General features: G+C 36.2%; 1 protein-coding gene across 5 annotated transcripts in view; it reads right to left on the minus strand.

Moving 5' to 3' along the window:
• The window catches only part of LOC145992252 (uncharacterized), a 37030-nt gene extending 11735 nt beyond the window's left edge, over nt 1-25295 (minus strand). For 3 of the 5 annotated variants that reach the window (XM_083128609.1, XM_083128610.1, XM_083128608.1), the window contains exons 1-8: nt 24647-24732; nt 21951-22056; nt 15776-15983; nt 14641-14762; nt 11187-11311; nt 9742-10337; nt 5798-6064; nt 1381-1589 (exon numbers count right to left, since the gene is read on the minus strand). In XM_083128609.1, coding sequence (XP_082984735.1) covers nt 1381-1589; nt 5798-6064; nt 9742-10337; nt 11187-11311; nt 14641-14762; nt 15776-15983; nt 21951-22056; nt 24647-24717 — 1704 coding nt within the window. In that variant the 5' untranslated portion in view covers nt 24718-24732. Of the gene's footprint in view, nt 1-1380; nt 1590-5797; nt 6065-9741; nt 10338-11186; nt 11312-14640; nt 14763-15775; nt 15984-21950; nt 22057-24646; nt 24733-24817 lie in introns of those variants that run through there. The other 2 variants (XM_083128612.1, XM_083128611.1) reach the window with 2 other exon arrangements.
• Between the last annotated feature and the right edge of the window lie 811 nt (nt 25296-26106).

Genomic DNA, 26106 nt, shown 5'->3' on the forward strand with positions numbered 1-26106 from the left:
AATTTAACGTTTAGCAGATGGCAACCTTTCTGGACACAAGCTTTCCACGTATGCACTTTTCAAATATGTAGTAATATATAAATAAATAAAAAATCATAACTGCTATAGAGAGGTACGGTATTTTTTTTTTTTTAACAATATGACTCACTAGAAGTGAAAAATTATACATTTTCCCTTCCAATAATAAAAGTTTATGAGAAAATGTGATGTGTAGCACTGTCTTGTTCCTTCCATCAGGCAATGTCATGTTGAAATTCATCCCATACTTCTGGGGGAAGGAAAATAATAAAAAAATGCTTAATGCAACTGTAAGCAGGGTATCAATCTTACTGAAGAAGTTTCGGTAACATCAGTTCTAGCACAGGCTCTGAACACTTAAAATTTGCACTGAGGCATAACAAAAGACTATTCATGATTGGGAAAAGAGAGACGCGGTAGTATATAAATACGGAGAAACTAGTACTCACTTTTATCCGCGAAGCTGTTTTTTCTTCTTTTTCGATTAATTTCAGTGGCCACTGCCACCATCCTCGTTGGACAACGAGGATGGTGGCAGTGGCCACTGAAATTAATCGAAAAAGAAGAAAAAACAGCTTCGCGGATAAAAGTGAGTACTAGTTTCTCCGTATTTAAAATACTATTCTTTGACAACATTTTACTCCCATTGCCACATTTAAAAAAATCCAGGATAGAATGCTGCCCGGAACAAAGACTACCATCTCCATCCGAGAAGCTGCATCTTCAGTTAATGAAGTGGGCTTATGAAATTAATCAAAAAACATCCAAATTCACAAAGTGGAAACACAAAACTTTACGTATGCATTATTAAAGCAGCATTTACCACATCCATCATGAAGCCAGAAAATATATTTGTAATTTTTTTTGGAAATCTGACATCATTAGCTGAACACCTAATTGTCACACCTCGAAACAAAGCTCCAGTCATAAGTGTACCTGCATCTGAATAGTTTCAAGTAAATTATTGTTTGGTTGAGTTGGTGTTTTAAGTCTACTTTATGCACAGTAAGGATAATCGGGACTGGACCTACGGTATAAATTTGGATTCGAACCACTGTGCCATGTGCCTCCACTAGGTGTCGAACCCGGGACTCCTTGATTACAAGGCGACAACGCTACCACTGTGCCATCGGGGAGGCCCAATAAATTATTAATTATGGTAATTGGAGTAAAAGTAGCAATTTCCTGCTAAGAAACAAGAGTTACAGAAATTTGGTTGTAGCATCAGCTCTATGAACACTGGACTTTTGAAATTTGCACGGAAGCACTGGCCATCCATCAACGTTAATTGGTCATGTCAATTTTATATTTTAAATCATGTAACTGCAAAAATGAATAGATTGCACTAAAGGTAATACTTACAGGGGTAAATGGTTTTGCATTAGGATTATAAACAAACTCTTTAGCATTTGGATTTAATGTTGACTTTTTCAGTGTATTGGTTACTTTGTCTATTTCACTCTCTTTGCTGTCGTCGGGAGATTGTTGAAGCTTATTCTTCTCCACTTCCGACTCGGTCAGCTTGAAGTCCTGACCAAATTTCTTCAGTTCTGCTATCTGTTCCTCCCTCCCTGTAAATGAAAATCGCATATATAAATACAATCAATTTAACATGGACAGAACTATATCATTTGTAAACAACTGCAGCATTGGATTTTCAACATTACAGTGGAACCTGAATTGTGTGTTTTTCGTGGGTGTGACCACAGCTGGAGCTGAGGGCTGGCAACTCTGGCTCCTGTCCAAGGGGCCATGCTACATAAAAATAATTGTTTTGTGGGAAGTCTTTTTTTATGCTTCCAATTAAGTAACTAATTTGATATAGCCTGCTTTCGTGGATTATCTTGACCTACTTAAACATATCCAAAATTACTGAAATCATATTCTAAACAAAGTACTACATAAACATAGTTTCAAATATTTGTATCAAAAATAGTTAATATGTATTGTTTGTTTACTCATAGAATGAAATTGTGCGAAAATATAATTTTATGAAAACATGTAAATTCACTTCAGTGTCAAAATTCAATGAAAAGAAAAGAATTATGTTATTGGTAGGAACCTAAAGGTTTCATTTTATTTTCCCTAAATTTCGGTTATTTTTTTTTTCTGCAATTCGATGTTATTTTTCGCAGTTTAGGGAAAATTCAGTGTTATTTTTACAAGTATATTTAATGTTCCTTTTATGCTTAAACTTACACATAGTTTTAGTTCTGGAAAATTGAGACAAATTTTGAGAAATGACAAAATTTCTTCCATTTGGAAAACTATTTCATCTCTTCAGCCTCCAAATTTGAAATGTTTATTGAATGATAACACCAAAATCTTTGAACACAATCATACACATCACATTTCCCAACAATGCCAGAAAATCTCTCTACAACCTTAAAATAACTACCATTTTTAGTGCACATATATCCCCCCAAAAAAAACAACAGGTGCTACTCCATAAAAAAATTTCCTATTCCTATGAAATTTCCCTCCCCGGAGCAAATTCTATTTCAGGACAAGGTTAAACCCTGCCAGTCATGTCAAACTGCAATAAGTGAAGCGTGATATCTCTTCTGAATCAAAGTACCACCAGCTAGACAAGAAATGACAGAATAGCATTTCAGGTAGTTCTTTTTGGACAGAAGAAGTGTTATCCCCAGTTTATATTGCATATTTCACGGCTTTTTTCACGTTAAACTGTAAAATTAAGTGTTATTCTGGAAAAAGGCATAATTTGCATTATTTCGCGATTCCAAAACACTGAAACTACCCAAATACATTTGAACACTTTATTATGCTTTCCTCAACTTTTCGGTGTTAACGTTAAAACGAAAACCTCATGTCCTTAGTTATTGGATATGATTAAATATTGCAACCTTTACAGTTAAAGTAACAGTTTGATATCGATCACACCCCTATTTGTAATTAAGTGTAATGAGTGTCACACCAGGAGTACATCAGAATTGAAATGAAACAATAATTTTGAAACTTTTATTAGCCTCATATAATTCTCAGTTTTAGCCTTCAATATGTTGTGCTAATTGCTCTTCGACAATAATACGAAACGCATATACATGAATTAAACGTAATAATGAAAATATTATGATTATATAGGACACTTGTAATTCAGACTAAGGAACACAAATTTGATAAAATTTTGATTTTAGGCCCTGCGAATATTGTATTCCCCAGGTCCCACACCTAGCTAGGGCTGGCTGGCCCTGTGTGTGACTAAAGAACTTACAATAAAGCAGCTGGCCCTGTGTGTGACTAAAGAACTTACAATAAAGCAAACATTTTCAACTCACTGCTTTACTGAGCCCACATTACAGGTCTGTCGAAAAAATGTAAAATTTAGGTTCCACTGTAATCTCTCTCTTCATTATGCACAGAATGCTTGCAAATTATTGACATTACAAATTGGTAATTCATTCTAATGAGTTCAAGTTTCATTTTCCGCACACTTTTTGTTCGCGTTAGATTTCGCCACCTGTCTGGTGGCTTCCTCGAGCATGTACTGGTACAGTGCATTCCCCCAAAATGTGCGGAAAATTGAAACTTGAATTCATTAGAATGAATTATCCATCTCCGTGTAACTGCCAAACAGATATCTTTAGATACAATATTACGAATTAAGTCTTCCAGGTATTTTTACATCTTTCAACTTGCTGTAACATGTTTTACATGTATTTCAAGAGTAGAAATGTTAAAACTGGCTTTAGCAGCAGGGCACAAGATCGGGGAAAACACAAAACAGGAGTTGTACCATTTGTTGGCAGGCAGAACCTTATGAAACCTGACAATTTTGGTACAAAATGATTACAATTTGGGTTTTAGTGACATTATGATATTTTGGTTGGTGAATAAAATCTCAAAATTGTTTCAGAAACTACACTTCTTAAAAAATGCAGCATTTTCATTTCAATAGTGCTTCCATAACCTTAATCTATGTGATTTGCAACTGAACCATAGGCACAAAATAAATGCTTAAAATGAATCCAAATAGATTTTATACAATTAAAGAGAAGTTCTGGTTAGAAAAACCTCCTTTTTTTGTGAGAATATCCGTCAAATTATTTATTTCTGAAGCTCAGCTCATATTAATGGAATGCTTTCTTCCTAGTGGATTTTTACCAGACAGAATTAACATTAATAATTATTTGTGTTAACAAAACAAATAGATAAAGATGCATGAATGTATCATGGTTAGAGCTATGAAAAAATATAAATATATATTCTTTTTTAGATAAAAACAATGCTAAACCTGATACCAGTCCATTTCACATAAGTAACAACCAGAAAACATTGTTTTTATTTTGAATTTCTTTGCATTTTTCAGTCTTTTTGGCTTTTAGGTCATTTCCAGTATTTTTGGCCACCTTTCTTGCATTTTTCTTCACTTTTGAGGTTTATTTTTCTTCTCCCCTAACGTGAATATAAAATACATTTGCTGGCATAATTTATGTATTTCATTCAAATTTCCTCACATGGTATTTTTAGCAAGTTCAAAGTACGGCCAATGGAAATGCACAATATTATATTTTTAGGTGAATGACTTACACAGAAAAATCTCAAAGTAAAAATAAAGCACTTAATTGCTTTTCCCCCTTTGTTTCAGTAGTTTAAAACACCACACCACTACTCTGTTGTAATTTATGAAAAAAATCAAAGTTTCATTTTAAGAGCAAACATTATTTTTAGGTCATAATTTTTACCATTTTAGTTAATTTTTAAATAATTTTAGGGTCATTATATAGGTCTTTTTTTAAAGATTTTTTTTTAGTTCCAATCTCCAATCATTGTAGCGTACCACTGGGTCTTGCTACATTTTCAAAGCACCACACATGTAACATATTTTCGTTAATGCTTTTCATGCATTCAGGTTATGTCATTATACACTGTCAGCTCAGCAGACACCACAAAGTACTTCAAAATTCTATAAAATTAGTCCATTAATGAAATTGCATGTCTAGAACATTACATTTTGTGTGAAATGTCACATAATGCTGAAGCACCACATTGTTTGTGTAATCATCAACAAGAATATTCTTGCCTTTCGTTTTTATTCCTTTGCAGTAAAACATAGGTATAATGTTTTGAATTTGTTTCATGTTGGTTCAAGACCAATGACTAGAGGCATGCAAATTTCGTTTTTGACGAAAACACGAAATATGAAATAACATGCTGTAATGTTCATTTTTCATGTTTCTGAAAGGTCTGAGGTGCATTTTTCTACCCTGTTTTGTCATGAAATAATGCGAAATGAACTACAGAATGCTAAATTGACTCTTAAACACGAAATTTACCGTTTATATACCGACGCGACACTTTCTGTAGTCTGAAGTATCCTGTGAGTTATGCAATTCACGGAAAATGGATTAATTCTGCTGTAAATATTTGAGAAGCAAAAATGGACACCTTTACACAGGAATACACTTAACACTCTGGTAACTACATAAATGTGCTATTAGAAGGGATAAGTTTATTTTATGTAATAAGTGCAGTTTTTAAATCAAATTTAGGATTATATTCACAATTTTAAAACCAAAATGTCATTTTATATAGCACTTTTGATGTGATTATTCACCGCAATAACACCGAAATTTTATTTCATTTACCGCTTTTGATCCCGAAATCAACTCTGTTTTTGAACCGAAATTTTGCTTTTTTATTTACCAACAATATGTGCCTCTACCAATGATGCATTTTGGCAAGGCAAGGATGGTGCTAGAAGGGAGGGGGAAGTTTCAGTGTGCCCTGCTTAACAGCAAAGAACATCCCACATTACCTGATTTTTCTATATTTCCAAGTTGACCAGCCACCATGGACTTGCCCCTTGCAGACTTCCTCTCTCTGTCCATGGTTCTCTGAGGGAGAGGAGCAGGAACTGGCAGGGGGACCGACTGAGAAACGTCTGGCATATTCTGGGCTTCTGGTTTGTGCATCTCGCTGGATCTGTTGTCGGGAGCAGCCACGGAAGTAGGGAATGGTGCCGGGGGAGAGGACACGTGATGCTTTGGCTCGTGGAAGCGACTGTCAGCACCTCGGATAGAATCTGCAAGCACACGATCAACTGGCATTAGCAGGGTCATCATGATAACTCAACATTTATTGATCTTCTGAAGAAATGTAAATTGCAACAATATTTAAGATTGGCTGTCCCCATCAATAGGGATTAGTTCACAGTAATTTCAGGTAGTTGAGATTTATAAATTTAGTTGAATTTGCACACTCCAAATGCAGACACCGATTCTGGTGGAAGCATACCATCTGTATCTTGGTGATAGATGAACAGCAAGAAAATACATATATAGTATGTTGTTTATACAGTACGGAGCTTTCAGACCGAAGCAAGAAGTGACATGGGCCCCTTCAGTCTACAAAGCATTCCCCTTGAATGAGAACAGAAGACAGACGTGTCACAATCCATGCTACTGAGAAAATGGCCTGGTCCTAGCAACATACAAGCAACAAGTGCAGTTTATCGTGTCCCTTTGGTTTGAAATGTAATATTGATTACTGAGGGTAAGTTTCAGTTTGATGTAATGGCTTCCAAGTATTAAAGTGTGTTTTCATTACATTAACCTATGTACATCAACGTGATGTCTAAGACAATGTAGTAGAAGTAATATGAATATTTGAAGTCTTCGAGAACAACAATACTCCCAAATGCAAACACTTTCATCTCCATAGAAGGTTTTAACCAGATGTTAATGTAGCTGAATGGTTAACACACTTTCATTTGGTTACAATTGGTATCAGATTTCATACATACGGAAGTATTGAAATATTGTGTTGCCCCAGAATCACGACAAAATGGACAAGCTACTTGAGAATAAGTTGTGGGCTCCAATCGAGAAACCTATGAAACAGTGACGTGTGACTGATTGAATTAGTTATTTTACTTCTCTTTTTCTGGACGAGTAATGATATGGTGAAATTATGAAGGGACACTCACAAAGAACACCCATGCCCAGGATAGGATTTGAACCCGGGACTCCTGGCATCATTAGCATGCTGTGCTAACCACTCCACCATGAAGGTTGGCCAGTGACTGTGTGACCATGCACTGGCCATGCATGATCTAATGAAAAAAAGCCACTTGACAGACTTTCACTCTCAATGGGCTGTTACACCTTGGAGCTCATCTTATCAATGTTCTTATCTCAAGATTTCATACAGGGTGTCATTTTAATGGTGCACACGGATCATGGAAACGTACAGAGGACATCAAAACAAACAACTTTTCTCAGTGTCATTTTCCTCGGTGCGTAGTTTCGGCGCTACAATCGTTCAAAAAAGCTCATTTTGCTGCCTGAATGCTGGCAACCACACACAACATTTGATTGCATCTGTGATGTCATTTCCTGTTATGAAGCGATGTGTTCCAGGGTTGCCAGGAACGCAGATATTCTGTGAAAACCGACATAGCCACAATCAGCCACATTATGTACCATAAAACAGAGCGAGAAAACACATTCTGTAACACAACAGCAAGTGAACAAACTACACGAAAAATGGTAGGAAAAAAGGAATTCAAATGGAAGTGGTAATATCGAATTACATATCAAATATTTGCAAATCTCATTGCCAAGTTGGCATCTACAGTTTAGTCTACCCAATGCATCCTTCTGATACTCGTTGTCTGTGACACACTGAACAGGTGACAAAATAAAAGTGAAAGAAACTCAAAATTTCAAAGGTAAGTAACACGTAATGTAACGTATATTCACAGCATTATGTGGCAAGAACAAAAATGGTTTAAAATTCAGGGATATAAGTTGTAGTAAATCAAGCTTTCTGACGACTGTGTTTATCTACGTACCGGATATACATGTAACAGTTTGCAACATTACTGACTATGGCAGTATATTCCCTGCTGATTAATAATTAGGTTGTAACAACCTAAAAACACGTGCTTGTTCGTGTTTTAGCTATAATGTATACTTCCTCTATCAGCACCACAATACCACAGTATCAGGACAAATGGCTATACAAACCTGTAGGTATCAACCTTGCAACGAGATTTGCAAATATTTGACTCGTATCTGGGCATGAACAGCCAGATGTAAACTGTAAGTCCAATAAAATTTATTGTTGATGATTATATTTGACATGTAGGCTGAGAGACAAAATCTGATATTTTGAATAAGTTCTTTTTCTACCATTTTTCATATCATTGGTTCAGTTCCCCCTTCCCCTGGGATGACTGGGTCTTCTGGCTGGTAGGCTGAGTTTCCCTACATGTTCAGTCAACTGGACGCGATTTTATCTTCGTTTTACAGATCATAATGTGGTTGGTAATGTGCCATTTTCCAAAAATTTGTGTTCCTTGCAAGACTGCCGAGCACTGTTACATCACAGGAAATGACGTCACAGATGCGATCAAATGATGTGTGTGGTTGCCAGCATTCAGGCAGCAAAACAGGCTTTTTTGAACAACTGTAGCACCAAAACTACGCACAGAGAAAAATGTTACTGAGAAAAGTTGCTTGTTTTGGTGCCCTCTGTACGTTTCCGTGGTCGCCATTAATATGACACCCTGTATAATCACACATACATAACAAAATAATGCGCTAAATCTTATTCTGAAATATGTCTGTCATTTCATTCTAGTTTCCCAGGGCATTTATACATCAACACTATGTTTAGTGCAATGACATGAGGTACAGCTGCGATAAATGTAACATTTACCAGATATCTATTTGGGTTACAACACTTACATGGATTCCTAGGACACAAAGTTCAAAAATTAACCAATCCACATCTTTTCTCATAATATAAGCAAAGAGCATTTATAATTGGAACCAAAAGCAAATAAGTTGGGTGGCTTTATATATGCGTGTGTGGTTACAGAATTGACTCAAGCATGACTTACTGTAAATTAGTGAAAAATGTTGGTCTGTCGCATTCCATGCCAATGTTTTACCACTGAGCTAGCAAGTCAATCACCATCCACCTAATTTCCACAACTCTAAAATCTCTGTGTATCTTTGTTTTAATGTCTAATTAGCATCATCAGATGTGTCATGATCTCTTTTGCATATCATTAATATACATTCTTGGGAGTTTTTAAATTAAATTACATGAATTATGTTTTCATGAAATTAAACAATATAACAACACAGTGTCACATGAACATATAAGGGACAGGGTAATGTCGAGGACATATACTGAGCAATAACTTGTTACAAAACTTATGCATAATGATTTATAATAATATAACTGTCCTGCTATGTTGACTAACAGTTGTTATTCATTTCATAAAATTTCATGTTAAGATTAATATATGGTATGAAATTATTAATTACTATCAATATATGTTTATTGAAAAAATTGATTGATTTAGTTTATTTTACTTCGCGTTTTGTGCCTCTTGGCTAATTTGCAAAGATGGCGATGAGTGATGAAATTGATGAATGGAGATTCACAAACAACCAAGCCCGAGCAGGATTCGAACCCGAGATCCTTGGCATCGTAGCGCAATGTGCTAACCACCCGGCCATAGGGTCTGTCTTATTGAAAAAGTGATGCACATGCATTTTCAATCAGTGAGAGTACAAAACTATTGAAAAACTAGGTATAAAAAAACAATAAAATAAAAATATCAATTCAAATTGTTGCTAATTTTCACATAAACCATTACAAGCTGATAGCCACAGTTTTATGCGTAAGCAATAAATTTCCTGCAATAAATGTTAAAAAAAATTAAGTTAGTGAATAAACGATCACCTGGTCTAACAGGAACAGACTCTGGCATGTTCCGAACTTTGTGGCCTTTGCCTTCCATTCCATTGACTTTTGCATCCATAATTCTACTTTGCGGAGGAGCGCCAGCCATGGCGGGGTTCTGTTGAGGGTTGGGGGCGTGAACCGTCCCGTATGTCGGAGGAGTCTGACTCGGCAAGGTGGGAATGGGCTGCGGCGGAGGGGGATGCTGCTGGTTTGAACTCGCAGCCACGGAGGATGATGTCTGGGCGAAGGGAGGAGTCATCTGACTCGACGAATGGTGCATGATGGATGCCGACGCAGGGGGAGTTGCGGTTGCCGGCGGGGAGGAAGAATGATAGGAGTTGTGAGACGGGGTGTATTGCTTTGATGGTCCATGATGTGGGGGTGGGGTCGATCGCATCAGCTTCCCCGTCTGAGGGTTCTTTCGTTTTGCTGGAGGCACGTACTTCCCATCTCCAGAGCCGGAATTCAACTCTGGTCTTTGTACAGCTGCATACCGTTCCTCTTCGTCACCATTTTCTAACTCCAGTCTCTTCTTGTATTGTGGACTGCTCTCGATCTCGTTTGCTATTTTTGCTGCCTTTGCTTCGGCATCCCTGCAATGACAAACAAAAAATGATGGGATACAAAACAAAACAGCTTGTCAGCATGCAAAAATAGTGATTCCTATAGTACCACACAAAATATACTTGTTCTTGTGGGTACATATTGCTTGCATTGCAGAATTATTCTTCTAATTTGCTAATTGATAGAAGCATGCATATTTCATTTCTGACGAAAACAGAAAATATTAAATAACATGCTGTAATGTTCATTTTTCATGTTTGGTGTGAGGTGCATTTTCCTACCAGTTTTGTCATGAAATGATGTGAAATGAACTGCAAAATGCAACATGAACTCTTAAAACACAAAATTTTAGAAGTTATTTACCGACATGGCAGTTTTTGAAGTTTCAATAATCCTGAGTGTTATGCAATTCACAGAAAATTATTAATTCTTCTGTAAATATTTGAGAAGAGAAAAAGGGAATAAACTTAATACTCTGATAACGACATAAATGTGCTATTAGAAGGGTTATGTATATTTAGTGAAATAAGTGGTTTTTACATCAAATTCAGGATTATATTCACAATTCTAAAACCAAAATGTCAGTTTATATACAGTTTTTGATCTGATTTTTCACTGCTATTACACCACAATTTGATATTATTTACCACTTTGGAACCCGAAATTGTCTGTTTTTGTGCCAAAATTTTGTTTTTTTATTTACCAAAATATATGCCTCTACTAATTGATTACGAAAATGCACCAAACTAAATATTACCATTACATTTTGCGACTTTCAACCACAAAATTTGACAGACTAGTCACCACTATAAAAGTCTAAAAGCCGATTGTTTGAATATGTTATTAAAATTTAACACTTAATTATCTTAACAACATACTTGTAATCCTTTGTATCCCTCTTCTGAAGCTTCATGGTGTAACCTTCCAAACTGTGGTCAAAGGTTGACTGAACACCATAAACTTGCTCATTCTTGCGAAACATGTCATGAGGGTCCCACCCATTCTGAAATTCAAATGCAGCGTTAAGAACCAGTAATTAATTTATAGTTAGGGAGTAATTAACATCATATTGAGGAATTCTTGACATTCACACTGGCATTACCGAAAGCCCAATCGATAACAGAACAAACTTCAAGAAACTCAAGACATTTTGCCTCCATATGTGGGAATTTCAAGGGTAAAATGCGGTGCTGCCACAAGCCCGATTTTTGTCGTCGTAGATGACACCTTCAGCTGCCAACATACACCCTTCGCTTGCAGTTCAGGGAGAGACAGAATCGAAGACACGTTTATTTGCTACCCTGTGGCCACCATTAGGCTTAGCCGGTACTTGGCCTTGTTAGGGGTGCCTTTGCCACACGTTTTGCAAACTTTTGCCATCAGGCATAAGTTTGGCACAGCAGAAAACCAGATTTTTCCCTTCAGAATGGCAACTAAACCAAGCCAAGAGTGCATGTGACCTTGATCCTCCCCGACTTTCGATGGAAAAGTCAAACATAGAATTTGAAGTTGGTTCTTTGGTCGAATGAGCTTCATTATATATCATCTGGATATTTCCTGCCACTTTATCTTAACTTCACCATGGCTGAATGCAAACTGCAATGGCATTATGATAGTCATTTCAACCTACATCTTTTTTCAAGAGCTAATAATACAATGAGATGAAATGTCAGCATGCCGTAACGTTGAGCATATGATAGAATTTCAGCCACAGAAGAAACAAAATGTAGTTATCAAAACGAGCAGTAAGGTGAAAGTGGGTGCCGAGACCATTTGCAAAGATTTAAAAATGCAATGACATTGTCTCACAAACACAACTGTTCCATTCATACATATCACAATTATTTTATTCATCCTGCCATTTCTGTTAACTTTTTAATTCATATATGTACGGAAGTTGTTCGCTTTATATCCGACCATTTTCGATTCGGTGCTGCCACCTGGTGCATCATGCTGGTACTATGGGTCTGCTGGCGGGAGTAGTGTTGTGTCTGATATTGTAGGTGCATGAGTGTTGGTAGTGTATGTTATCAAATGGTGCCGAAAATCAACCGGTATTGGGAGGGTTACGTAATGGCCCTTTTCCATGCTAAGTTTTCATACGTACGCATTTTGAAACAGTGTCGGGAGAATGGGTTAACACTCGGGGTGACTACTATGAAAGCTATTGCGGCCCGTTACACACAACAGGCTCTCCTGCAAGCCATGTACACCACCTTCTACCGTGTCACATTGCCGAAAGTAAGACGAACTGCAGGAAACTGTATGAAAAGTACCTGGCGGGTTCCCAATGGAAGAAAGTTGTCACAATGGATGAATCATATGTCCATCTCACTGCTGGTGACACACCGTGACATTGATGGCAAAGGGCGCAGCAACTTTGTTCGTCAGTGCAGGGAAAGTTTCCCTCGTGGCTTTATGGTTGTGACAGGATTCGGATATGAGGGTAAGTTGATGATACGCAAGGTGGACAAAAGCGTGAAGGTGAATGCCAGATAAATCCAAGACTCCATTCTGACACCTATCTATTGGAGAGACATCCCACAATTGTATGGAATGGATGCGAACCAGGTGATGATCCATCTGGACAAGGCTTCAAGTCATACCGCCAGAACATCAGTACGTTTTTATCAGGAAATGGCAGAGGAATTAGGAATTAGTGTCATTCCGTTTGAAGACATTCCTGTGAAAAGCCCAGATGCCAGTCCAATGGATTTTTGTGCATTTGGACTGTTGAAACGACGTCTTCAACATCACAGCCTGTGCACCCTGGATGGTCTATGGAAAGCTTGCAGGGAGGAGTGGGACAGAATTCCCATGCCTGTCCTGCACCGGAGCTTGCGATGCCGGGCGATAGTCCACAATGCTGGAGGTCCAATAGAACATGATCGGTGGTGGTTGCGTGGTATCTCCTGTCAAAAATGGTCGGATATAAAGCGAACAACCTCTGTATCCCCTATTTTACTTCGCACTACTGGAAAAATAAGGTGCACATTACTCTTATCATACATTTAATCACTATAAAACACACATACTTCATGCTTTGTCCCTTCAAATATGACTTTCCATCTTACGAGGAAAAACAGGTGCCAATTAAAAACATTAGGAGCAAAAGCCTCAGGCCTGTGTCCATTGGGTAACTGTTACATAATCACAACTTACTATGCAATTATTTTGTTTCCAAGAAGGACAACTCATTGGTGGATTGTCTGTAAGAGCAATTCATTCATTTGATAGAAACTTTGCACACTTTATTTACTGTTTCAACTGAATAGAATTGAAATTGCTCAAATAAATATTTGTTGCAGTTGACCGGTTCAAGCTGCTACAGTGTCACCTGATGATATCTGACAGGAAAGATGGATAAATGGTGATAATCGCATCACCTTAATGGTAGATGTAAAATCTGTTTTCCATAGCATTGTTCCAATCATTACACTATTTCCAAAAATATAACAGAAAAACCACTTCAAGATCATACAGGTAATGTTCACTAATTGGCATATATCTTTTACACATACGTAAAAATGGATTATTTTAAATGCAATGAAACTAATAATACGTTTAATTTTTAAAAATACATACACATCAACTACATCCTTACACATTGCCATTTGCGAAACATGCACAGTCATGTTCATGTTTTGAACACAAACATTTTCATCTGGTCCTGCAGGCGGCCACCATTTTGTCAATGACACACTGACAATCTACGGCATGATCCAAAATCTAAATATGCATGTTTCTATTGGTTTCTGCTTTGATGCACTTCCCATAGCTTCACAGTTCTTCACACACATTGCATTGGACAATGGAATAGGATCATGTCTCCAGAGATTAAAATAACCTTGATATTCTTGTCTCATAGTGGCAAGTGTCACCTTTTTATAAAATGCCCTCTCCACTCCCTCCCTCAAGCGATCAAGGTCTGTAACTGGCACACATTGGTGATGCAAGCAAATGACAATCAATAAGTGTTGCCAACATCATTAAAGAAACACTCCCAGTGAAAACAAAAAGAAAAATATGGCAGTCTGTATGTGCCAAAAATAGTGTGAACATTACCTGTATGAAAATATTGGCATGTGGTGGGAGTTACACTTTGACCAAATAAGGAGTTGCATGTGGTATACCTGCAGTTATTCTGTATCCTAATACTGCAATGCATAACCTACTTTAAACAGTCAACTCTTGCCACATGTGTATTGTGGAATTGATGAATACGAAGCGTATTGTTTATCTTGCACAAAACTGGATGTCAGAATAACTGAATCAGGTTGCTCAAGGAGCTGGTACAGTCTTTTTACACAGAAATGTCACTTAACCACTTACTGCGCTTCCTACATCCAAATCTATGTCGTCTCCATTACAAGGTGGCCCTTCCCAAGGCTCCAACTCTCTCTCTCCCATCTGGCCATTGTATTTGCTGATGGCAGTGTCGGTCAAGAAAGAATCTGGAAATACAGTAGAAGTTTAGCCAATTTATTTATTACATGTATAAACTGATAGAAGGAGCAGGATGATCCTTTATTCATGTAGCAAGAAAGCAATAAATTGTAATGGTTCTGGAACTGAGCAAAATACATTGGAATTCACTAATAAACACAAGATTCATGTTACTTGCACATGTCTCACATGAGATTATCTATCCCATCATGTGATCAGTACGATGAACCCCCAGTCATTGAAGGTTTCCGTGACCAGGTTACGCTACTCATTTATAGCTCACCGATTTCCACACGATGGTGGGTGGCCATACACTGGCCGAAATCTCAGGAGAAAAGTTGTTACGCTTCCCCCAGGAGACTCGAACCTGCAAACGTCCCGTAGCCGGAGCCTAAAGCCTGACACCTTGGACCAGAGGCCACAGTGGGGGACACATGCACACATACAAACACCTACATAGTTTATTCATCTCTTAATTCTTGAAGACTCTCTGCCACTATTCTTCTTTGGGGTCCAGACTATTAACAATATATCAACTGTGATTTAAGTAAAAAAAAATACATGGTAACGCAGCTTTAGCAACTTGTAGATATACAGTCAACAGTGACTGTTATGATATCACGTATTTTATGGTGTGGAAACAGCACTAAACTGAACATGCCTAACCTACTTACACATTTATTTCTGCTATTAGATGCATACATGTGTAGGTTAGGCAGGTCAGGTTTGGTATTTAGCATACATTTCCAAGTTGCTTTAGCTGTCACTAGCTGCTCATAATGTTGATGCTTTAATTTCATATTTGTTCACAGATGTAACTTGTACTGATGTTCCAGTTCCCTTATTATTATTATTATCATCATCATCATTATCATTAAAATAAAATCGGATGTCAAAGTTGATTGGCTTGCTCCTGGTCAGTGTTGAGAGTTTCTTTCTTACATACGATTATAATAACACATGAACAGTATAATGTTCAAGCAAGGACTTTACTTTTTATATCTAAACAAGTATTTCTTACCTCTTGATGCATATTCAAGATCAACATCACTAGCATGAATAGTGATAATGTCATCTGGCTTGAAAATTAGCTTTTCTACCACGCTCTCCACACTAATTTTCTTAGGATTCTGTGGATCTACTTTATGAGCCATTTCAATCACAACGTCAAACTGACTGGAAAAAGTGCGGAAGACTCCTTCAAACACAGAACCATTTTGAGTGTGAACCTACAAAGAAAGATAAGAGGGCATCATTGTACGCACACATCTCACGGTAGAACATTGTATCTTATTTGCTAGTCTTACTGTTCTCTGTACATGCAAGTCCAGGCATGAAGAGGAAGGGAAGAAGGGGGAGGGCCACTCCAAATATATTTCCAATGGAAGTGGGGATCCTGGCAGCTGGGTGCAAGTGAAGGGTCTCACAGTTTATTTTATCTCCATAGGCCTCACCATTTAGAAGGGTTGGTTAGCCTTTCTCAATAAATTAACCTACACTGTACCTTTCATATCTATAAAAGTAAATGAAGCGGAAGCATTTGCTTGTTTACTGATTTTGCCCATGTACTGCAAGAGTACTAATCGTTAAGCTAGTCTGTGACAAGATTTTTCATTGAAATAATACTATTAACATGGACCGAGAGCAACGGCGGCACCAGGATTAATCATGTAGGGGTGCTGAATGAAATCTAGCAGGTGTGATGTTGAAAATAAAGAAAAAATGAAGCGGCATGTTCTTGCCATCAAATCAAATACTAATCAACTTTTAGTACGCATCTGTGATAACATGCCAATGAAACTGAAGAATACTAGCTCTTGCTTCATTTTAGCACAACATGTTTACAAATTTGAAAGGAAAACCTTGTTCAAGGGAGAGGCAAGAACAGCAGTCTCACTTCAGTGCCTACCATTTGATGCTGGTATTACATAATTGGACACTGTAGGAGTTAGTGTTTTCGGTTGATCATTGGTTTTGAAACGGAGGTGCTGCCCTTAACTGAAGGACAGAAGATTAGGAAACTGAAGAAACACGTTCTAATATTACACTATGAAATAGGAATGGACCAATATAAAATTTTGGCCAATACCGATCTGATTTAAAATTCAAAATGGTCCTTGAAGATCCTGAAAGATTAATTGACCTCCTTAATAAATGAATGTTACAATGCAAAAGAAGCTGCATATTTAGACATTAGTATATGTTAATATCCATAAGCAGGATAACAAAGTGGCAGAACATTGCACTAAATTATAAAATATTTATAGGTACATTGGATTGGTTAAAATATCGGTAATCTTATTGATAAACTGATACACCTTATAATGAAATAAAACATTATCACTCTTCAAATCTCTCCTTAACAGAAGCTTACTATAAATGGCAGACACACACCTACAACCACCCACCCTCCCCTTCTTTTTTTACTCTTAGTCACTTTTCTACATCTCTATGTTATTCACAACGATGATCATTAATGACTACAATGATCAAACAAACCCACATCAATGCTATTTAAAGGATTTCAACCTAGGATCCTGTTATCATAGCATGATATACTAACCACAAGGACATCTGAACAATTAGGAAGGGGTGGTGGGGACAATGAAAATTATAACATCAGGGAACTTCATCATTGGTATTTAACCTGCAATTCCCAGACTGATGATTATGCTTTGAGAGATAATGAAAAAAGCCTGTTCTGCACCAAGAGCTTGTAACTGCATACTATTCTAACGTTATGCCAGTGCACATTACTCCAAGCAAATGTCCACTTTCTTCAAGAATAGCAACATACTACGAACAGCATGCCTAAGATATTTGTAACAGTGAGGCTTATGATTCATTAGTAATATAATTAAGCCTTGTTTCCATATTAAAAACACACTAAGTTGCTGACCAAGGCAGGTTTATTAAGAAATAAAAACACTTAACAAATAACGTTTCAACCCTGTATCAGGGTCTTGTTGTTTCTATTTCTTAATAAATCTGCCTTGGTCAGCAACTTAGTGTGTTCTTATGATTCAGTTTTAACTCTTGAGTGGTATATTTCGCATCCTTTTTAACCAGAAACTGTGGATGGATATAACACCCTCTAGACATACAATGAACTAATAATTCACTAAAAAATGCACATTATGATTGATTTGGTTTATTTTCCTCTCTTTTCTGGTACTTCTAGACAATGGTGAGGATGAGGATGGTGATGATATGATGAAGGGACATTCAAAGAACACCCACATCCAGGTTGTGACTTGAAGCCGCAACTGCTGGCATATCAGCAGTGTGTGCTAACCACTCTGTCCAAGAGGTCGGCCATCCACATTATGGTTTGAAAATAGTACACAGAGAAAGTTCATGTGAAAGAAACATAATTACGCAGTTCTGAAGTACAATACAATGTCTCCAAGATAGCTGAACAGGAATATCCTTTGAAACGCCAAATTAAATTTGCCCAACACAATCCACCTCACTGTTGATGACATATATTCTATTCTGTAGTAAAAATAATAATCAAGCCTCATACTTTATCAACAGCATGTTCATGTTAGCCATTAATGGCATTCTGTCATACTCACAAACAGTTGCGTGCCCCCCCCCCCAAAAAAAATGTCAAATGCAGGAAAACATGACAAAAGGAGGGGGGCTGACTGCTAGGAGAAAGTAAACGTAACCCCTCCCTTTTGAAAATCCTGGGCAAGCCACTGCTCACAAATTTAATTATATTCATATGACAGGGCATGTTAAGTGACCAAATTAAAACCTTGACATTCAAGTTCCAGTCAGGATATGTTCAGTCCATCATCCATTTCATGTCATCATTCAATCTTAACAACACAATTAATCCACTCTTTAACCAACCGAAATAAACTTAACAATAATAAACCCATTCTCATGTTTCTGTCTTCTTATTGTTAAACGATTCTGTTCATCGTATAAAAACACTAAAAAATGAATATTAAAAAAAAAACATATATATTAAAAAGTCCTTCAATACTGAATTCCCATTCCTAACAATAGACAAAGACTTGCAATCATTTTCACATCTGAACAGTACAATTGCCACGTCCGTTTAACCCTAATCATAAAAATCAAATACGAAAACAGAGGTACCAACAAGCTGATGAACATCAGAATCAGAATCCTAAAATTTTATAATCAATATGTATTATATAAATCATATAATGGACAGCCATTCTTTTATAACATACACCTCATAGCGAAAATTGAAAACTGTTTAAAATATCATATAAACTGCCTAGCTAAGCAGCAAATAATCTAGAATAACTATTTCAAGCATTTATTTCTTATTTCATTTTATTTTTCATCACATTTCCTTACATTGAAGTTGGAACACTGAGATGTGATCAGTTGTTAGTTAAAATCAGCTGCTTTGTAAACAGCTGAACATAATCAAATCATCCAGTGAGCTGTTCTTCTCAGTTATATGAAGAAATATTGATGTCTGGAGTATTGTTTACACTCAAGAGTTATTGATTTATGTAAGTATTAAGCTGTTTATTTGTTTATTAAGAAGGGGAAGAACAAATGTCACGTCCGTTACAAAAAACATGAATAAGTTTATATCACACCAACCCTAATAATGTGATGTAAGTGACTCTTGGTAGAAGTGGGGTTATGTGCATTGTTTATTGATTTCTAGTGTTTTCTGTTTTGTATAAAATAGCATTACCTGTGAAAATCCTGTAACGGACATGACAAACTTTAGTGTAACGGACGTGACAAAAAAAAAAAATATATATTTTTTGCTTGTTTTTCATATTTATTTTCCTCTCATTTAATTACTTTTAGAGCAGGGTCCATATTTCTGGCCTGATTTTCATATTTCTGTAAAAGTAGAACTAAATTTTCTTTATTTATGTAATTCAAAATTTATTTGTTGTTGGGAGATAAGATTTAATTCAGTTTTCAGACCATACAAGATAGGACTAAAATGTCTCATAAAATAGGTAGGCCTACCTAACCTAAAAAATATTTCTATAAATTAAAATGCAATTATATACTCAAAACTATAAGTTGTTTAATAAATAAGGATACAAGAACTAATGAGACTGAATTAACAACACTCAGATATAAACACCATGTGCAACTGATAGCAGAGCTTCAGATTCCATTATGCTACAAAGAAATAAAACTTTCCACATACTTCAAAATGGTATTAAGCTGTTAATGAAAAGCAATAGTACCTATTTTTAACATGTTTTGATAATAAAACAACCTTTTATTATGTTTAAAATCTATTTGAAACAAAACCAGCTGGAGCTGACCAACTTCAACATGTTTTTTCACAATTCTAACAGAAACTTATTAGCAAAGGCATGACAATAATATAAATATTCAACATTGCAACAAATGTTTATGTTAAATGTTACTTTTAGGTTGGCCCTACATTTATTTATAGGTTATTTGGCTCTAAATTTATTGTTTTGTTTCAGATTATGGCTCCCACTCCCAACAAGACAAGAATAGCTAAATGTAGAGAAGAGAGAAAAAAGAATCAAGAGCAATGGAAGGCTTATTTGGAGAAAGATAAATTGAGGAAGAGGAAAGTGAGAGAGAAGGAAAAAAATGAATTGACCAAAGATAAAAGACTGTTAGCTGAAAAAAGGCAGAAAGATAAAGAACGACAGCGGTTGTATAGAGCAAGAAAGAAGGTGATTCAAAATGGTGGTCAGAGTGAGCTCGGTTCATACAAAAGTCCAAGAACAAATGGCAAAGCAGTAAAGAGAATAAAAAATGCATTACCTAACAGTCCTACTAAGAAGGTTGCAATATTTAGAAAACTGGTAAGAGAAGACTTAGGTTCAGAATTAAAAAAGGATATTGTGAATGCTAAGAAAACTGGACCAAGAAAGATTCAATCAGATTGTCTTAAAAGAGTGAATGAGTTTCTCCAGTGCAATGAAATAAGTCGTCACGCATCTGGGAAAAGAGACGGGAAATCAGTGAAAGACCCTGTCACTGGTAAACGCAGTTTATACCAACTGGGTATTGGCGAGGCCTATGAAGAATATAAACTGCTGTATCCACATGACCAAATTTCAAAAAGTAAGTTCTATAGCTTACGTCCAAAACATGTGCTCCCGGTTAGTGATATGCCTCACACAGTGTGTGTTTGCATTAAGCATGCAATTTTTTATGACTGAAACACTGTCTAAGGCAGCAGCCTGTTTTCCAAAAACTAACAAGGAAGTGTTGAATGAAGTATGTTGTGACACAGTAAAGTGATAATTTACGACCTGTGCTGAGAAAAACATAAATAGTCTATAGACCTAGTGTCCACAAAGGTGTAATGTCTTTTTTGTTACTCAACCTGCTTATTAAGTGAGAATTAGTCCATAACTAGCAGAATGTAGCCTAATCTCTTTCCCAGACCTGTTTCTTTTATGTTAATTAATGTTAATTCACTAGAATTGTAGTATTAAACTTTTGCAACTATGTATAACTATATTATTATTATGTACAAGGATGTATTACATAATATTAGTGTTTTTTTCAAATAAAAACTGTCATTATAAATTATGCACTTTTTTGTCACGTCCGTTACAAATCCTTTGTCACGTCCGTTACAAAGTTAAACATTTTTCAATAAGACATCAAAACTTTTAACAGGTCATACTTTATAGTCTTAAAAGAGCAAATATTAACATTACTATAACAAATATTTACCAGTTAATTTGTCTGTCCAATTAACAGAAACTATGGAAAACCCAACCCTATGTTCATTAGAGGGTGTTTTACACGTCACGTCCGTTACACCTCTTTCATATCAGATAAAATCAAATACAGTTAAGTATTTGGCATGACAATTTTTGTGACTGTACATTTCAGTGACTACAACCTTTCTCAATAATTAAAATGGATACAAATCTTAATTAGTGTATTTTTTAATACTTTTACGTTGTGTACGTGTCACGTCCGTTACAAAAGAATGGCTGTGGACTTATTTCTTTTGTTTCAACTAATTTTGGTTGCAGGTGAAATTTAATAAATGGAAGCATATTTGTGTAGAATATGCGTAACTATTTGTATAAGTGAAAGCCTTATTAGTTTTCATTGTGTTAAGATAAAATGCTACATTTACTTCCCTATTGAATATACTTTGATCATTTTATACTTTATTATCTGTTACTATAATGAAAAATGGAGTTGAAAATAATCACTCTTGTACCTACCTGCACAATGTTTCCTACATGAGCAGTTATGGCATGCATAAAATGAGCATTATTGTAAATTCCTTCAGCAACCACATTTCGTTCAGGACCTCTGGTACGGGGAGACCTTTCAAGATAAAGCAAAATTACCATTCTTTACAATATTTTTATGTATCCTAACTAACTTTTAGACTAAAACCATAAATAACTGCATTTTTCCTTTAAGAAGTTCACCCTATATCAAGTTAATACACACAGACACTCAATATGCAATTTGGTTTTGCAATTACAGTGTCAGTTACCAATTATAATCTGTGCATAAGGTGTGCAAACGTTTCTTCTGCTTGAAAAAATAAAGCTTTCAATAACTGTCATGTACTAGACACATTTGAAAATAGGCAAAAACAAACAGGGGCTCAGTTGCCTTTAACGAAGGAACAGAAGGTGAATCGAAGTATATTAAAATTTGAATCAGAATAAATAATAACTGATCTTTCCAGATAACAGTGGGGTGGGGCCAATGCATTGACTTTGCATCACCCACTTGGCAGTTCTTGACATTACAAGAATTTTACACCACAGAGTTTAGTTTATAGCAAGTTTACATTACTCTAGTAACCATTTTAGCTACCTGTGTAGCTTTTCACTTCTACCACAAAATGTACTACATGATGACTATATGACTTGAATAAATTATGTATTTTCATCTGAACATCTCATTTATTTAAGTTTTACAGTATTCTAATAGTAAATATAATATGACAATTTCACAATTGATGGTCACAAGAGTAATGTGAACTTAAATATATATTTTAAAAGTCACTGTTATAGACACACTCTTTTGTTTTTTCTGATCAAACCTAGCAATTATTTGATATATTCACATTTCCACTCACCAAATATGATACATTGACTGTTCTACTGTTTAGTACTTGTAGCATGTATGTAAATGCACGTAATTGGTAAATTTCTCGTATCGGACAAACAGATTTCTTCAAATTTACAGGAGAAATTACTTACCGAATGCAGTTTCTTTATACTTGTGGAAGTTCGGGTAAGTGTTTTCTTGCATCGTTTATTGAATTTTGCCGGTAAATCTATTTTTCGATATAAATGTGTGACCGATGCACGAAAGCTCTTGCATCCATTTACTTCCAGGTGGATGTAGGCTGTGTGTGATGTAATCCCGGTCAGTGTTTCCAAACACGTGTTTTTGTAACTGAAGAAGGTACGTTTCCGCAAATGGTTTGTGGGGCTATGTGTCAATGGTTCCTGGGGCTATGCGAGAATGGTGTGTGGGGCTATGAATATTTTTTTCTAAACCAATTTTTAACTATTGTAACCTAAACATGACCCTACCTAACCTAACCTTACCGGAAATGGTTCGTGGGGTATGTATGAATGGTTCGTTGGGCTATGCGTCAATGGTTTGTGGGGCTACGTAGGTATTTTGGGGTGCAGTGGGGTGGAAACACTGCAAGCAAATTATGGTAGTGAAACTGCGACCGCCATTTTGCATGTTACCGAAGGGAAAAAGAAACTAAGAAAACTTACTCGATATGTCGCAAATAGAGCTTCTTTCCGTGAAATAAGCGAAATGCCACCTTCAGCAATGTTTCTCAATGCAGAATACGTAAGTACGAATATTCAAATTAAATGAACTAGCAAATTTCAGCCGTTTGTCCGACACGAGAAATTTACCCACGTAATTTACTTAGCCTACTTTTAACAATAAGTTACAAAGGGAAGAAAACATGTGGAAACTGAATTCTCATCTGAAATATATTGCATTAAGATTTTTCCATTTCACCTAAAGGGATGTAACAATCAATTACAAGTGCAAAAAGAAACTTATCCACATATCCCCCTAAACCCTTCAATTGCTCCCAAAACTCCTGAACTTTAGCACAAAACTCCAAATTATAGTAAACTTAGTGCTAAATTTGCCCTTACATGCCCTAACAAGCATAAAACCACCAGATGAAAAATCCTGGATAAACTCCACAGTGCAATTAAGAAAACAGTAACCTATTTCACAATATTTGTGATGAATGAAGTTTCATATTTCTAGAACAAAAAGTCATTCTGGTACTGACTACTTGTTCAAATCCAAAATGTACAACACAATGTTGTTACTTAGTAAAGTAAAACGAAGCAGATTAAAACTTCGCCTAATGGAGGGAAGGAGGCGGAAGCACAAATTCTAACAATAGTGATTCTGTACTGCACAAATGACCTATTACATAACTTGCAGATTACTCTTCCTGTCCCTGCACTTTTGCACCCGTACGCCCTTCACATGGCAAATAGGTGCAGCTCGAAGTTACTGAATGGAATAAACGTCCATTTCACGTAGTAGGATACGAGATTTGGCTTGAAAATAGGTCTATATAAAATCTCCAGCCTTTTGCTGCTCAGTGCAAACTTGATCATGGAAATTAATCATCCAAATTGTTAATCACTTGTTATATTTTGACATACATTGCACTTCTGATGTCAAACACAACTGAAACAGGAATTTACAATGGATTTCAACGTCGAAACTCCCCATCTGACCTGCTCAAAATTAAGCAGTAAATTTAGAACGTAATTTTTCGTCCTTACGATCCATATTTATGCACTTACAGGGGTAGTTACCGTTGCAGCCCATACAACAATAATATAATTAGTCACAATGAATTTACGAACTCTAATCAACGTAAGCTATTTTTAACAACCTGTGTTGTATTTCGTCAAACATCTGTGGTCTACGAGCTGCGCACAGGTCACTGTCCTGAATAAAATACATCACACACGCACATAGGTTCTACGACCACCGACGTACACTGTTCACGACGTATAACACTTTCATGCATATTGACATAATTTTATGGAATTCTGGTGCTCACCTTGCTGTGGTAGGACGATTTCTCCGCTTGTTATTCATCTTGCCTTCCTCGTTCCTGCCGGGATAGGCGCCTTCTCGTTTCCTTGTAGGGACCGGAATTTTGGCAAATTTTATTAAAACCCTCCCACAAATAAGATCAAAGACTTAACTGCCGATATTGCTGAACTTCCTTTCAAGTTCGGGTTCGATCTCCCTGTAACAGTAGTCCTTCAATTATAAATAAATGAGTTTCACAAAAATCTTGCTTCACTTTCTTCAGATTGTAGGCACAGTATTATACCTCAATGGCAGGTAATGATGGCGGCGGATGAACACTTCCTCAATGACGTAATTGATTATTTGTATGCAAAAGGAAGAATCGATCGTTGATGATTTGTATATAGTTTACGTTATTTTTCTATGAGTTCCATCTCACCAAGGGTCTTCATCTGTATTATTATCAAGCATTAATTTACTCGTAGGAAATTAGTTGGATTTCATTACTTGGTCGGAACCAATAGAAATGCTGGATGGGGTACATAGTGCCATCTGTTGGTTAAACGCAGAATTATCAAAACAAAATACGTGTTATGCGAAAAAAGGAGATCTCGAGATATGGGAGGGAAAACGAACAGCAGTTACGAAAATATAGCGCTGTAAGGAAAAACGGGAGAACTAATTGAATTTAACATAATGAATGTGTCAGAATTGGCCACTGATACAAAAGATACAAATTCAACACTAAATAAATAAACGAGGAAGACCTGTTAATTTGTATTTGTTCTTTTCTTATTTTACATAGTTTATGGATATGGATTAGTCTATTTAGGCTAATCGCGACGATGACGATGAATAGATTAAGTTAAATTGATGAAATTACACTTGTGAAGGTACACACATGCATACCGGACGTATTTAGGGGCGATCCGGACCTCCCGAAAGACTTATTAATTACAAAAATTAAATATTGAAAATAATGAAATAATAAAATAAATAAAATTAAATAGTTAAGATATACTTATGGTTATTCATTTCCGCCAAACGTTTTGGAAGACAAGGATTATATTGTAACCATACTACCAATCTGATACTACTTTGAATGACAGTGGCAAAGTAGATTTATGCAAGATGTATTACTACTTACAACGTAACATTCATAAAATATCACCAGCAACTTTACTTTTCGTCAACTGCATCTAACAATCTATTTTTTATATTTAATAAATATTCAATTCTTTATCTATTTGACATTAATTTCCTTGCCAGGGCAAGGTGCAAATTTTCCTGACCTTAACTAACACGTAAGCTAGA

Source organism: Lepisma saccharinum, chromosome 9, assembly GCF_977018435.1.
Source record: "Lepisma saccharinum chromosome 9, izLepSacc3.1, whole genome shotgun sequence".
Taxonomy (NCBI): domain Eukaryota; kingdom Metazoa; phylum Arthropoda; class Insecta; order Zygentoma; family Lepismatidae; genus Lepisma; species Lepisma saccharinum.